This window comes from Phocoena phocoena, chromosome 8 (genome assembly GCF_963924675.1).
Source record: "Phocoena phocoena chromosome 8, mPhoPho1.1, whole genome shotgun sequence".
Classification (NCBI taxonomy): Eukaryota; Metazoa; Chordata; class Mammalia; order Artiodactyla; family Phocoenidae; genus Phocoena; species Phocoena phocoena.
In genome coordinates this window covers 63,040,560-63,056,776 of record NC_089226.1, presented here as the reverse complement: position 1 = coordinate 63,056,776, position 16,217 = coordinate 63,040,560, and the positions used below count along the sequence as shown (strand labels likewise).

Genomic DNA, 16,217 nt, shown 5'->3' with positions numbered 1-16,217 from the left:
GCCATTTTCTGTTCTCAAAACTGTGAAATTGAAAACACTCAGGATAATGAAGTAAAAAACTATTTTTAGGTCTGAGAGTGACTAGGCTGGGTCTTCAGATTACAGCAAGGCCCACAGGCCTAGTGTAAGTCATTCAGATCAGTTCAGCAAAGTGTATAGCATTGCAAGACCCAGAGCATGCCCTGTAAGCGTAAAGAAAATACTAGGCTTCTATCAAAGAAGCTCATAGTTTGTCCTTCAGCCACAGAGCACCAGGGATGCACCTACAGTTGAATAACTTGGGTTTATTGCTTGTTGCAGCAAAGGAGGATGCACACCATGAGGAAGCACGCAGCATCAGTAAGAGTGTTAGAAAAGGCTTACTATAGGATTTAGGCTTGTGTTAGGTGTTTTTTTTGTTTGTTTGTTTGTTTGTTTTGCGGTACGGGGGCCTCTCACTGCTGTGGCCTCTCCCGTTGCGGAGCACAGGCTCCGGACGCGCAGGCCCAGCAGCCACGGCTCACGAGCCCAGCCGCTCCGCGGAACGTGGGATCCTCCCTGTCCAGGGCACGAACCCGTGTCCCCTGCATCAGCAGGCAGACCCTCAACCACTGCGCCACCAGGGAAGCCCCCATGTTAGGTGATTTTGAGGAAGGTTTAAGGATGTCGGGCTTTGCTGTGGATCGGGTGCTGTCAGAAAGTGGGGCACATTCTATGACTGGGTATCTTAGTAGAGTTTATGTCAAGAGAGAGCAGTCTAAAGAAAAGCTATAGCTATAATTGGCAAAGAAGCAGCAGTCACTTATCATCCAGGAATAGGGGCTATTTGATATTTTTTTGGTTTGGGCAGTGTTCATGTTTTGTGTGTGCTCAGACAGATTACACAATGTTCTTATTTTTGTCTTGATCTATCATGGTCACAGAATGGTCTTGTCTGATGTTCATGTCTGAAATTGCTTATGTGTAAGAGGAGAACACCAAGACCTAACTGTGAGTGCCAGGCTAGCTCATAGCAACACCAGACCAGCTCCTGGGTATCAGAGGCTGCTTTTCTTATTCTCAGGTATGATTTGTAGGTTTTAATCAGCACTAGCTAAAATTGGGTAGAAATGGTACTTAGTGGAAGATGTTACCCGTTTCTGTTCCAATCCATTCAAATAGAGGATGTAAGACACATAAATAGAACTCTTGAATAAGGCCTGGTGTGATAAGTGCAATTAAAGAGGTTCAGACAGTGTATTCTAAGCAATGGGGATGATAAGAGAAAATGCTTCAGGGACAAGGGCAGTATTTGGCCTGGGCTTAGGATAGGCTGAATTTAGATATGTGGAGTTGGAGGGAAAAGCAAAACCATTAGAGTAAGCAAAGGCTGAGAGGTAAGAAATCACAAGGCAGGCTCAAAGCATGGTGAGAAGTCTAGTTTGGCTGAATCAGGAGTATGTAATGAGAAAGAAGCATGAAGAGGTACTTTTGGGCTAGATTATGGAATTCAGTTGTTTAGGAGTTCACTTTGTAGGGAGGGAAAAGATCAGAATTTGCTAAATACCTACTGTGTGTGCTGGGAGCTCTGTATATGTTATTTAATCTGTAACCCTTGTAACAACCCTGAGAAGTAGGTCTCATGATAGCCATTTTATAGATGATGAAAATGAGCTCTAGTAAGGTTAATTTAACCTCCACTTAAATAGTTGGACACACAGCGAGGATCTTAATAACTCTGACTGAAAAGGTGGTACTTACTTTATTGATACTTCCCTCTGCTGTCTCCTGTGTGATGCAGTCTCTTGTCATCATGGGAACCGTTGAAAGCTTTTGATCAAAGGAATGGCAAGACCAGTTAGAATTATGCTTTAGGAGGATTACTCTGGTAACAGACAGTTAACATGTGTTGAATGTATGGACTAGGCCCCGTGCTAAGCAACTTAGACACACAAGTATCTCCTTTAATAACATGTTGGGGCTTCCCTGGTGGCGCAGCGGTTGAGAGGCCTGTGCTCCGCAACGGGCGAGGCCGCAACGGGAGAGGCCCGTGCACTGCAAAAATGATAATAACATGTAGGGTGAATTGGGAGTGGGGAGGTTGGTAAAAGATGAAGAAAAAATCTGATCAGACAAGCAGAAAACATTAAAGCAGTGGTCAGCAAAGTAGAGTTAGGTAGGAGGGGAATGGGATAAGCTGGGCCCTTGGAGGAGACTGGTGAGGAAGAAACAGTCAGCTGTTGTCGGAGCCTCCACTTTAAGTAATACTGAATTAAATATGACCTCAAGAACTTCCTCAGTATTTAGGGAGACGCTTTCGTATCTTAAAGGACTGGCTACATTAAGACCTTTCTTGTTCTGTGGTAATCTAGTTCTTTATTGATTTATTTGCCCTAAGAATGAAATGCTGCAAATGGTTTAATGTTGCTCTCAGAAAGCTCTTTTGTTAACAGTGCTAGAGTTTCTGTTTTTAGCAATAGGGATGGTTATTAACAAGGGAAAGCAGAACTGCACTCTGTAAAATCCATTAAGTTTTTAGTCAAGCTTAAATGATTTGCTAAGTGAAATTTTAATAATTAAATAAACCTAAATATGGGGAAAGCTTTCAATAAACAATTGGGATTTAGTCAAGTCCATTTAATAGAATACTTAAGTACATATAGAGATAGGGAACACAGCTGTTGTCTATTTTGGAAAGTCTGCAGTTTTAATGTTCTAATATCTTTAATGTTCTGATCTCTTTAGTTGTTTGTCTTAAAGCAATTAAAAAACAAACTCACAAATCCCAACCTCCTAATTTATCCCACCCCTCCCCGCTTTCCCCTTTGGTAACCATACATTTTTCTATGTCTGTGAGTTTCTGTTTTGTAAATAAGTTCATTTGTATCTTTTTTTAAAATTCTACATATAAGTGATATCCTGTGATATTTGTCTTTCTCTGTCTAGCTTACTTCACTTAGTATGCTAATCTCTAGGGCTGTCCATGTTGCTGCAGATGGCATTATTTTATTCTTTTTTATGGCTGAGTAATATTTCATTGTGTATATATTACCATATGTATGGGATTAACATATACACGCTACTATATGGAAAACAGATTAACCAACAAGGACCTACTGTGTAGCACAGAGACCTATACTCAATATTTTGTAATAACCTCTAAGGGCAAAGAATCTGAAAAAGTGTGTGTGTATATGTGTGTGTGTATGTATGTATGTATACATATAAAACTGAATCACTCAGGACTTCGCCTGGGTGCAGTGGTTAAGAATCCGCCTACCAGGGCTTCCCTGGTGGCACAGTGGTTGAGAGTCCGCCTGCCGATGCAGGGGGCGTGGGTTCGTGCCCCGGTCCGGGAGGATCCCACGTGCCGCGGAGGGGCTGGGCCCGTGAGCCACGGCCGCTGAGCCTGCACGTCCGGAGCCTGTGCTCCGCGACGGGAGAGGCCACAGCAGTGAGAGGCCCGCGTACCGCAAAAAAAAAAACAAGAATCCGCCTACCAGTACAGGGGACACGGGTTTGAGCCCTGGTCCAGGAAGATCCCACATGCCGCAGAGCAACTAAGCCTGTGTGCCACAACTACTGAGCCTGTGCTCTAGAGCCCACAAGCCACAACTACTGAGCTCACGAGCCACAACTGCTGAAGCCCGTGTGCCTAGAGCCCGTGCTCTGCAACAAGAGAAACCACCGCAGTGAGAAGCCTGCGCACCACAACAGAGTAGCTGCTGCACGCAGCAACAAAGACCCAACGCAGCCAAAAAAAAAAAAAACTGAGTCACTGTGCTGTACACCTGAAACTAACGTGACATTGTAAACCAACTATACTTCAGTTAAAACCCCAGAAATCCTTTTTGTAATGTAGCTATAAAGTAGAACATTTGTAATAGTGAAAAATTGTGATATAGATATACAAGGAGATGTTATATAGCAGTTTGAGTGGATGAACTAGAGTTGCATGTATTAACTGTATACATTTTGCCAGAAAAAGGCAAAAAGGAAGTTGCAGAAACATCAGTACAGTGTGATACTGTAATATAAAGGTTTTTTAAAATTGTGGTTAAAATATAACATCATTTCAACCATTAGATATACAGTTCAGAGGCATTAAGTACATTCACACTGGTATACAACCATCACCACCATCCATTCATAATATAAAGTTTTAAAATACTCAGTCAATATTGTATATTGTTCATGGATGTATACTTACATAGTAAAGTCTAAAAGCACATATTCTAATAATAACCAAATTCGGAGTTGTGGCTATTTCAGTGAGGGTGGGAGGAAGAGACATAAGGGGCTCCAGTTATATCTGTGTGGTAGGTAGGTATACAGGTGCTCATGTATTATCATCTGTAGTTTTTTGTACCCTTGGAGTATTTTCTTTAAAATTTTTTTCTTAAAAAATCATTTCAGCTAGACATCTCCAGGTGTTCGCTAGCCATTGACTTTTTAGGCATTCTGGGCTGTTCAGTTCTAAGAAACATGGTGATACCAAGATCCAAGAGGTGAGGTTGCTCCCTATTGAGAACAGTTAACTTTGTGAAGAGAAAAATCTGTTCCAAATTCAGCATTCTGACCCTAGCCTGCCATCTCAAGTGTACCCTTGGTCACAGGTGGCAGGAGGTTATAGGTCTGAAGCCTAAAGGTCTGAGAGAGTGACTCTACAAAGAAGAAATACAGGAGGAGAGCAGGTTTTGGAAGGTGAAAATTAGTTTCACTTTTAGGTTTGAGTTGATAGACACACAAAAGGACATATATATTAATGGGATTTAGAGATAAGAGCTTAGAGGAAAGGTCAGAACTAGAGCTATACATTTTGGACATTACAGTGTATGCCTTGAGAATGAATGAGTTTACCAAAGGAAGAAGAATAAGGAAAGAACAAAGGTTGAAACAAAACATTGGGGAGAGAGGATTAAAGAAGAACCAGTAAAAGAGATGGGAAGAAATAGGTTGAAGGACTAGTCAGTGGGGAAAGAAGAAATCAGGAGAGTGATGTGCCACAGATATTAAGGCAGGAAAGTTTGACAAGAATTTGTTCAGATTAATCCAATATTCATTGAAAGGCTTGTGGTAATCGCTTTCTTGTGTAGTAGAGGAGTCTTAAGAGTGAGAGCTGAGTAAAAGCCATTGGATTTGATGGTTACAGTACAGTTACCATGTTGTAACTATACTTCTTATTCATAAACTCTTTAAATACAGGAATTGGTCTATTTATCATTTTAATCTCAGTGTCTGACACAGTACCTGGCATGTTGTTAAGTGTTCAGTAGTAAATATGTGGACTATTACATTGAATATAAAATGCACAGATTTCTCCTAGGATAGAAAACATATTTTTACCATCTAGCCTGTCTCTTCCATTGCTCTCAGTTCCCCCTCCTACCTTTGAAAGTAGGATTCTCTACTATTTCAGTGCTTCTTTGATTCTAGTCTCCAATCTCTTTATCAATAATCTCTTTTAAAATCAACTTTAATGTTTCTCTACTTCTTGCCACATCACCATTCATTTAGTATTGCTTTTTGAAACCCTATATCACACTCCTTTCTTACTCCCATTGCTCACCCCTTAACTCAATACAAAGAAGACAGTTCTAACAATCAGAGCTGTACAGACGTGGCATGGGCTTCCTGTGGGGAGAGATACTGAGTTTCCTGTTTGATGGTATTCAGCAGAGTCAAGACCACCACTAGATGACTCTTCTAAAAAATTTCCAATTTATTGAGAGATAAATAACATATCGTGCAATTTACCTGTTTAAAGTGCACAGTCAGTGGCTTTTAATATAGTCACCAAGTTGTACAGCCATCATCAGAATCGTCACCCCTCAAGAAAAAAAAACCCATACCCATTAGCGGTCGCTCTCCTCTGCCCCCTCTCCACCCTCCCTCCCTCCCCCCAGCAAGCAACCACAGAGCTACTCTCCGTCTCTATGGACTTGCCTGTTCTGAACACTTCATATTAATGGAATCATATAATATGGAGTCTTGCATGACTGGCTTTTCTTCACTTAGGATTATGATTTCGAAGTTCATCCATACTGTAGCATGTGTCTGCACTTCCTTCCTCTCTTGTGGCCAAATACTGTTCCATTGTATGGATACAGCACATTTTTATTTGTCACCTGATGAACATCTGGCCATCTGCTTTAAACATTTGTACAAGTTTTTTTTTTTTAATTGGGGTATAGTTGCTTTACAATGTTGTGTTACTTTCTGCTGTATAACAAAGTGGATCAGCTGTATGTATACATATATCCCCTCCCTCTTGGACCTCTCTCCCACCCCCCCCCCCATCGCATCCATCTAGATCACCACAGAGCACCGAGCTGAGAGCTCCCTGCGCTATACCGCAGGTTCCCACTAGCTATCTGTTTCACACATGGCAATGCACAGACGTCAATCCCAGTCTCCCAGTTCATCCCACCCTCCCTCCCCAACCCCCACCATGTCCACACGTCTGTTCCCTATATCTGCATCTCTATTCCTGCCCCGTAAATAGGTCATCTGTACCATTTTTCTAGATTCCACATACATGCGTGTATATATATATGAAACACCATACACAAAAACTTAAAATGGATTAAAGACCTAAACATAGGGGGCTTCCCTGGTGGCGCAGTGGTTGAGAGTCCGCCTGCCGATGCAGGGCACACGGGTTCGTGCCCCGGTCCGGGAAGATCCCACATGCCGCGGAGCCGCTGGGCACGTGAGCCATGGCCGCTGAGCCTGCGCGTCCAGAGCCTGTGCTCCGCAACAGGAGAGGCCACAACAGTGAGAGGCCCGCGTACGGCAAGAAAAAAAAAAAAAGACCTAAATGTAAGACCGAACACTATAAAACTCTTACAGGAAAACATAGGAAGAACACTCTTTGACATAAATCACAGTAAGATCTTTTTTGTACATAAGTTTTTGTGTGAACATATTCTTCTTGGGTATATACCTAAGGGCAGAATTGCTGGGTCATATGGAAACTTTGTTTACCTCTTTGAGGAACTGCCAGACTGTTTTTCAAAGCAACTGCACTATTTTACATTCCCACCAGCAGAGTACAGTAGTTCCATTTTCTCCACATCCTCACCAACACTTTAGATTATGTCTTTTTTTTTTAATTAATTAATTTTTTGGCTGTGTTGGGTCTTCATTGCTGCACACGGGCTTTCTCTAGTTGTGGCAAGGGGGGGGCTACTCTTTGTTGCAGTGCGCGGGCTTCTCTTTTTGGTGACTCCTCTTGTTGCGGAGCATGGTCTCTAGGCACTTGGGCTTCAGTAGTTGTGGCACGCGGGCTCAGTAGTTGTGGCTCATGGGCGTAGTTGCTCTGCGGCATGTGGGATCTTCCCGGGCAAGGGCTTGAACTCGTGTCCCCTGCATTGGCAGGTGGATTCTTAACCACTGCGCCACCAGGGATGGCCCATCGATTATGTCTTTTTGTTTATAGCATCCTGTGGGTGTAAAGTTCTATCTCATTGTGGGTTTAATTTACATTTCTTTGATTGCTAGTGATGTTGAACATCTTTTCATGTGCATGTTGGCCATTATATATCTTCTTTGGAAAAATGTCTATTAAGATATTTTGTTCATTTTTAATTGGATTGTCTTTTTGTTGAGTGGTAAGAGTTCTTTATATATTTTGGATATTCAACCTTTATCAGATATATGATATTTTCTTTCATTCAGTGGATTGTCTTCACTTTCTTGATGGTGTCTTTGCAGTGATGAAGTCCACTTATTTTTCCTTTGGTTGCTTGTGCTTTTGGTGTCCTATCTAAGAAAACAGTGCCTAATCTAAGGTCACAAGGATTTATGTATTGGGGGTTTTTTTGTAGGATTTATGTTTATCATTTTTCTAAGACTTTTATGGTTTTGGCTCTTAAATTTAGGTCTCCAATCTATTTTCAGTTAGTTTTTAGAAATTTAATATGGTGTGAGGTAGGGGTCTAACTTCATTCTTTTGCGCGTGAATGTCTTGTCCCCATAGCATTTGTTGAGAGGCTGGATGACTTTTAAGGCTCCTTCTGACTCTGAAGATTCTATGATGCTTTGTAGTACATTGGTTTCTGTTATTGTCCAAATAGGTGGACAGTCAAGATTACATATGATGGCCATCCTTTTCCCAAGAATACATTGTGTCTAAAAACAGGGATAGCCATTAGTCTTTTATCAGTTTGTTCTAGATTTCTCAGTTGCTTTAAAGTCTATCCTCCTTTGACTTTTATGATACTGGTTTGCTTCTGGTCTTCTTTGACCAGCGCAGTTTTCTTTTCTTCCTATTTTTGCACATAAGTACACATATCCCTCCATTTTTTGGGGTATGGGAACTGTTCATGCAATTTTAATTAGCTTTGTCATTTAGGTAGCTCAGAGTTTCTTCTCAAGCCTAACTACAGTCTGATAAAAATTTCCTCTGAATATGCCAACAACGCCTAGAATTTAACATGTGAAAAATAGGTGTTCAGTCTTCCCCTAACCATAAGCCCTCCCAGTTTTCCTCATTGTCTTCTCTTAGTATCTTAAACCAACCTTCGAGTTTTCCAACCCCCCACTCCCCATTCATTATTAAATGTTGCTGATCATTACATGGTAAAAGCCCTTGGACCCATCCTTTCCTTTCTATAGCTATAGCTGTCTTCTGGCTGATTTCCCAGACCCTAGTTTCTCTCTTTTAGGTCCTTACTCAACTGCTGGAATAATCCTCCTCAGACACCCTTCTGATTAAATCATTTCCCTGATCCTAGATCCACAGTATTAAATTTATATGACACAAGTTAACATTTAACCCACCGCTAATTTCCTCTCCTTATCTCTTGTTACTTCCCTTATTGGATTTGGTAGTTAACCTTATTTATTCTTTGTTCTTATTTCTTTGTTCTCATCTTTTTCTCATTGCACACAGTCCTCTTTTCTCCTAGTGTGCCTTTGCTTCTCTTCTATTCTGAATCTCACTCCCTTCAATGATTGATCCCATCTGACTCCTCTCCCTTTTTTTTTTTTGCATTCTTTCAATACTTAGACATTTAGTTTGTCTAGTAATAAGATCCATAGTACCCTGTTCCTTTTTTGCTGTTTGTTTTGGATATACTACTTTTTAAAAGCATTGTTTCACGTGGGAACCATTGTTTCCGTTTCATTTATGGTTCTCTTCCTTTCCTACCTACAGCACAGAGTCCTGAACATAATAGTGGTCCAGTAAATCTTCTTGGCTGACAGATCTATAAAAGTTTTGGGGTCAGATGTGTGATGTTTAGCATCATCATTTTTCAGTTTCAGAAATGCACAATAATGCCTTTTGTGCCATTATTTGGTTTTAATTTTTTATATTTTGTTTTATGCCTTCTCAGTTCTCAGTTAAATGAAGTTCAGCAACGTGTCACTACAGATATTAAATCTAGTTTATTGAGCAGTAACCACCTGATGTGTCAGATTCTCTCAAGGGAAACGTTAGCTTCTTAGATGCTGGCTAGGCATTTGTTCAAAGTACGTTATAGCCTTAAAGCTAGGACCATTTAAGATATTAAGATCCTTGCCAGTTTAGTAGCAAAATAGTCACCAGTACCCGGAATAAGGTTGCTTCTGCCGTCTGAAGTTGTGCTTCTGTTGCTGGCCTCCTCTTAAAAAGAAGCATTTCTTCTAACTTCCGTGTCACCCGAAGTCAGTATCAAGAGGGAAAGAAGGATTGTTGGGGTGGAGCCCGGCCGAGAGAGGATACAGGCAGAGGGCAGCCCCCAGGCCCAGTGGCTGCCTGTCTCACTCCTTGCCTGCCCACCCACCATCTCTCTCACCTCAGGAGCAGAGACTTGACTTGAAGATAGTCCTCAGTTCATAGCCCCTGATTAACATCACCAGTGCAAGTTTGCTTTATTATTTCGTTACTTTCTTTTTAACGCTTTACCTTCACTCCACATGCCCATTCCTTTCTCCGTTCATGTGCACCCACTCTAATGTGTTTGTTTTATGTCCTTATACCTACATATTTGCTTGAAAGATATGTAGTGTCATTATAGTGTGTCTTTAGCTTACATGTGGTATTTGCTTATTTTTCTCAATGCTTTGCTTTTTAAGATATGTTCATATTGCTGTAGGTATATCTGAAGTGTTTTCTAAAAGCTACGTGGAATTTCATATTTGTATCTACTCCATTTTGATTCTACATTCTAACAGTTACAGAGATCAAAGTTACTTCAGGCTCCCTGCTACATCATCATCACAGTGAACATTCTCACACAGGTCTATAGAGTCTATAGTTTGAATTCGGATACAGACAGCCTTATTTGAGAATTTCTCTGGAATTTACCCACCAGTATAGAGTCACTGGATAATAGGGCGTAGCTTTAATGTCACTCAGTGCAGCCAGATCACTTAGCAGATTAGCTGTTTCCGTTTACACTCTTACCCATAATGCATGAGAGTTCTTGCCTCCCCACATCTTTGACAGTACCTACTATTACCCGCCATTCTAATTTTTGCCCTTCTTATAGGTATAAGTGCTAGCTCATTGTTTTAATTAGCATTTTTCTTGTTGGTTTTATTTTGATCATCTCTTTACGTACTTGTTAACCATTTGAACTTCTCTTTCTGTGAGTTTCCTACTCATATCTTTTGGCCATTTTTCTATTGGGTTTCCTCTGATGTTCATATCAAATTGTAGGAATTCCTCGTCTATGCTAGAGATTTAATCCGTTGTCAATTTTAGACATTGCAGAAGCTTTTCCTTGCCTGTCATCTATCTTAACCCCGTTATGCTATTCTTTATTGAACAGGAATCCATAATTTTATCGAAGTCAAATCCAACAGTTTTTACTGTGTAGTTTGTATTTTTAGAGCCTGAGTCGGGAGATCTCTCTGCTCCTTAGTGTTTTCTGTCAGTGGATTATCCACACAAGCCTGTTTACATGGCCTTTTGAAGAGAAGTCTTTCCTTTCTTTCTCACCTGTGACTTGGAGGAGGCTTGACGCTGTTAATGTTTGGCTGCCCCTGATGGAGGAAAAAAATGTGAGAAAACTGATGCACGCTCCTTTCTCTAAGCCCTGCACTTCCACTCACAGGACTGAGCCCCTGTGACCCTGTTTGTACTACATGAACCCTGTCTGCTCAGCTACAGCTGATTAAAAAGTGCTGCATACCTACCCAAGCTGAGAAGGTATGCAGGGAATTTGGAATTATGACCAGTCTCTGCTGGCCCCTTGAAGGACATGCAGATTGAGGGGTTTGGGGGTGAACATCTTCCTTTATGTTCACAGAGAAGCTAGAGAAATGCTGGCGGAGAAATGAGAATGAGGAAGATAGGCACAGAGGAGCAGAGAAAAAAGCCCTCTGGCCCCACAGAGAGGGAGAACGATTGAAGTAGAATGTGAGAGTAGCTGTCTGGTATCCTGATGGCTTTCCAGTTTCTGATTGTGTTCTCTTCTGAGATCAGATTGCATTTCCTTATGTGTATTAGTTAGGGATGGCTGACTACTCTAACAGATAAACTCCAAAGTGTACAATGGCCCTAGCACAACAGAAGTTTATTTCTCACTCACATAAACAGGTCCAGATGGTTCTAAGTTGGTGAGGTGGTGGCAGCGGACGGCTCTGTGCCACAGTTACTCAGGAACTCGGGTTGATGGAAGCTCTGCCATTTTCAACACATGACTTCCAATGTCTCCGTAGGTGTTAGCATCCAGCCTGCAGAAAGGAAGTGAACATGGAGTTCAATACGTGGGGCGTTGTATAGGCCAGGCCTTGAACTAGCACCTGTCATTCACATTGCTTTGTCTGGAACTCAGTCACATGGCCACATTTAAGTGTATGGGAAGCTGAAAAATGTTATCCACCTGTGGACCCAAAAGGAAGAGAAAATGGGTTTGGTGAACAGCTAGAGATTGCCACATCATATTTATTATATGTGTGATACTCTTGTGATGCCTCTATATCCTTATCAAGTTCCCGTTTTTTCTTGAACTTGTTTGAGTTGACTTCTGTTACGTATCTCAGTGCGTGAGGTGTTTTCCTAATAGCCATATTGAAAATAGTAGAAGTAATAAAGACTGATGAACTTATTTTCTCAGGGAAGTTGGGTCGATTTCCGCCTATGATGCATCATCACCAGGCACCCTCAGATGGCCAGACCTCTGGGGCTCGCTTCCAGAGGTCTCACCTTGCAGAGGCCTTTGCAAAGGCTAAAGGACCAGGTGGAGGCACTGGAGGAGGAGGTAGTGGAAGAGGCCTGATGGGGCAGATTATTCCAATCTACGGTTTTGGGATTTTTTTGTATATACTCTACATTTTATTTAAGGTAAGTGGAGTCATCCTGATCGTATTACATCAGTGAAAATCCAGTATCATCATCATAAAAATCATTGTCAGCATGAAAACCCTTTATGGTTCATAACCCTTTTTCAAATCTATCATCTCTTTAAATCTTGCCTCCTCTTTATGAGGTACCTAGGATAGCTGTCACGTATCTCAGTTTTACAGATGAGAAAGTCTTCACTCAGAACCTGAACAATTTGCCCCAGAATTCACAACTAAAAATGCAGAACCAACACTTGAACCTGAATCTTCTAGTTCCTGATCCACTGAGCAATAAAGTTCAAAGCCTACCCTCCCCCGACCCTGCCCCAACTTTTTCTTGATTGGGCATTTTTGCAAACTGTAAAGGCATAAAGGTGTTCCAAGAAGAACTTTATCATGAAGATTGGCATAATGATTTCGAGGTTGCCACTGTGAGGCCAAATCATGACTGTACCAACACCACTTTTTCCTCCTTTCACCCGCAGGAGCGTGAGGTGCTGTTTTTAACATCAGTTGTAGTAATTTCTCCTGAAACAGAACTGCCACGTCCTGAAACTAAGCCTGATATTTCCCAGCTCTGGGGAGATACGATTTGGGTCCTTTTATTTTATTTTATTTTTTTTGCGGTACGCAGGCCTCTCACTGTTGTGGCCTCGCCCGTTGCGGAGCACAGGCTCAGCGGCCATGGCTCACGGGCCTAGCTGCTCCGCAGCATGTGGGATCTTCCCAGACCACCCTGCATCGGCAGGCGGACTCTCAACCACTGTGCCACCAGGGAAGCCCGATTTGGGTCCTTTCAAAAGTAGACTCCCAGTTAAGTTCTACCTCCAGGCAGACTTTGGCCAGCCATGGGCTTGGGCCCGGGCACTGTAAGTAGAAACAGGAGGCTGCCCTCCTAGCTAGAGTAAGAGGTGACTTCATTCTCGCCTAGGAATTCTGCAGGCAGCCCAGGTTGAGTCTTGGATGAGCATGGGCAAGGCAGATGGGTTGTGAAGAGATTTTTTTCTTGTGCCTTGACCTTGATAATTTTTTACTTGGAAACCTTCTGTTGGCTTTTTTTTTTTTTTTTGAGATGTTTCTCTAATGTTGCTATTTGATTTGATTTTCTCCCAACCTTTTTTTTTCCATTTAATATGAGGGGTTCCATGACTTTGAGGTTCTGAGCTGCTGTTGATGTACTGTACCTCCTTCAATTCTCAGCTCTCAAAGGGGAAAAGTACTGCAGAGGATCGGAAGTGCTCTACTGCCACACCTGGAAGCACCCACAGGAAAATTAGTAAGTGCCCCTTTCAGTATATTTATAAGTTTCATTGAGTCAGACAGCTGTAATACAGCCAGAGGGACAATCTGTGGATATGTCTTAAAAGCATTTCTCAAAAGTTGCCCCAGATTAATCTGATGCCGATTTTTACCTTAGCTCTGGGAATTCTCAAGTTTCCATATTGATGTTGGGCTTTTGAGGGAAAGATAGTTATAAAAAGTACACAGCCACCAGTTCCCTTTTTTATATATTAGCAGATTAATATTTTACACTCGGAATGGGTTACTTCTCATCTCTAGACTTCAGAATATTGATAGCAAATTTCTTTATTTCACATAGAGGAAAACTGAGGCAGTGAGATCAAGTCATTGTCAGAGTCAGTTCTTAGATCTAGGGACAGAGTTTAACACTTCTGACTCTTGAAACATGACCATCCAGTGTTTACCGACCAATTAGAATATTCTGTGCTCTCTGGAAAAATGAAATATATATGGCATGGCTCTTCCCTCTGAGAATTTATAGTCTAGGATGAATGTCAGGGAAAAATAACTTGTGAAAATTTACTACCTAGAAGGAAGGGACTTGGCGAAAGCCTTCTGGGAAATCGCACCTAGCTGTGTATGAAGGAGGGCCTATTTGATAGGGTGCTTGAGTAAGACTCAGTCTGACAGAGGGCAGCTGTGGGAAAGAAGGCATGAAGAGTAGGCAGGATAAGCTGTGTTGTTGAAGGCCAAACTATCTTGTGGATACTGAAGCCACATCGGAGTTTTTTAAAAGAAAGACATCAGCAAAATGACTGTGATCCCTGCTGTATTCTTTTTTTTTTTTTTGAATTTTTGTATTCTTAATTGAAATAGTGTCATACCGAAAGTGATTGTAAATGCATCATGAAATTGTTTTTAAAGACTTGTGAACTAAAGAGTAGCAAATTCTGTATCCTGTCACATGATGCATTTAAAACAGAAAGATAATGTAGTAGCAATTATATCAACTTCTTACGCTTCAATTTTGAATCATACAGAAAATAAAAATAACCTAAGCATTTTTGTGGCACAGATGTTAATTGCATGCATAAGAATTTGTTGTACAAGTACTAAAAAGCCTTTGAAATATGACATTTTATAGTGACTCTCTAAATATATCTGTGTACAATGATACTCGGGTGTGAAACAGAATAACTAGATTATCTACATAATGAGCAACATTTTATTTTCCTATTACCTTAAAGTTCATTTCATGTACTGATTGAGTGATTGATTTTTTATGTTCTACTTTTAGGGTCTTAACATTACTTTCAGTAGTTGTGGTCCTGTCTGACCCTTGTTGAGGAAGCTGCTTCTGGGAGATAGGGTTATACCACTCACCCCAGATGACTGAAGTAGAAAACCTTGGGCAGGAAGGTCTCAGCCCTAGTTCAAGACTTCTTCTGTTGAAGAAGAGTAACTTTTATACTGTTATCTTCCATATAAGTTTTCAGATCCTAGGGACAGGTGAAATATTGTTCATTTCAGGGTCTTAACACCTTTTCTGAAGTCCTTTACCAGATTTGGTACTTCATCCTCAAGTATCATTTGAATTAGAAAGGAGTTATCTTCATTCCTTCTTGGCTGACTGTGTAGGGCTATGTTTTTCACTCCTAGGTATTTTCTTTGGCTGGTCCTGCTATATTTCTGTGTGTGAGAGAGTGATTTATTCATCACTTTCTAAATGTGTATCCTTTAGATCTTGGTGTCTAGACCTTAGTACCCTTTGTGTCCTGATTGGATTAGCTGAATCTCAGGACCAGCCTGGATTATTGTAGAGCATCACAGCCAGCCATGTTTCAGAAAAGGGCTTAGGGAGTTGTACGTGATGGTTCTTAGATTGACGCTTATTTTTCAGCCAATTTTGAGCTCGTTCAACTACAAGAAAAACTGAAGGAGACAGAGGAAGCCATGGAAAAACTAATCAACAGAGTGGGGCCTAATGGTGAGAGGTACGTTTTCGCATAACAGAGATCAGACTGTTTCCCATTTAGAGAGTCAATTCAAAATTTTGTTTTTCTTTGATTTCTGGCCCCCTTGCTTTCGTTGTTATCATATTTGTCACTTACATATTATTTTTCACTGAACATGTCCATTTTCACACTTTCAAGCAGTTTCATTTTCAAGAGTATATGTTCCGTGGTGTGCAACATTATCGTGAGAGTGAGTAAATTTGTGAGCAGATACTACAGGCTAAAATAACTGGGTTTTAAGGAAGACAATATCCTAGCTGTCTAAAAAAAGGCAGAATTTTAAGTAAAACCAGATTATTAAATATTGTGGTTTCTGTTTGAGGCAAAATGAGAGAAGAGAGCAAGTACGATCAGAGTACACGTTTGTTTTGTGTTGACTATTCCAGAGCAGAACTAGACGTGTGAAGTAGGTGTCAGGAGCCAAACTAGCCCTTTAGGATGCTCTGCAGCGAAAACACACTCCTCTTGCTACAGGGCTGGCTGAGGATCTGAAAAGGTGGCTTCAGGGCATTGATGGAAGTGGGCATCAACTAAGAAAACGTGGGTGTAGGAAGGCCAGGGAGGAGAAACCAGAATGTGAGATTGAGAACAAAGAGGGATTCGGTTCGCACTAGGCCTTCTGACAAGAATGGAGGAAGCACTGGGGGTGAGCGGCAAAATCCCATGCAGGAGGATGTATTGAAAGGTCCCTACTATAGCCCCGTGGGCTCAGTGTGGAGTCTTTGC

The 16,217-nt window shown here is 41.3% G+C and overlaps 1 protein-coding gene across 1 annotated transcript in view; it reads left to right on the top strand.

Moving 5' to 3' along the window:
- RIC3 (RIC3 acetylcholine receptor chaperone) overlaps nucleotides 1-16,217 on the top strand; it is a 47,659-nt gene that overhangs the window by 16,601 nt on the left and 14,841 nt on the right. Inside the window, exons 2-4 of the mRNA XM_065882620.1 lie at nucleotides 12,009-12,235; nucleotides 13,435-13,510; nucleotides 15,377-15,470. Of these exons, the coding sequence (XP_065738692.1) occupies nucleotides 12,009-12,235; nucleotides 13,435-13,510; nucleotides 15,377-15,470 (397 nt within the window). The remainder of the gene's footprint in view (nucleotides 1-12,008; nucleotides 12,236-13,434; nucleotides 13,511-15,376; nucleotides 15,471-16,217) is intronic.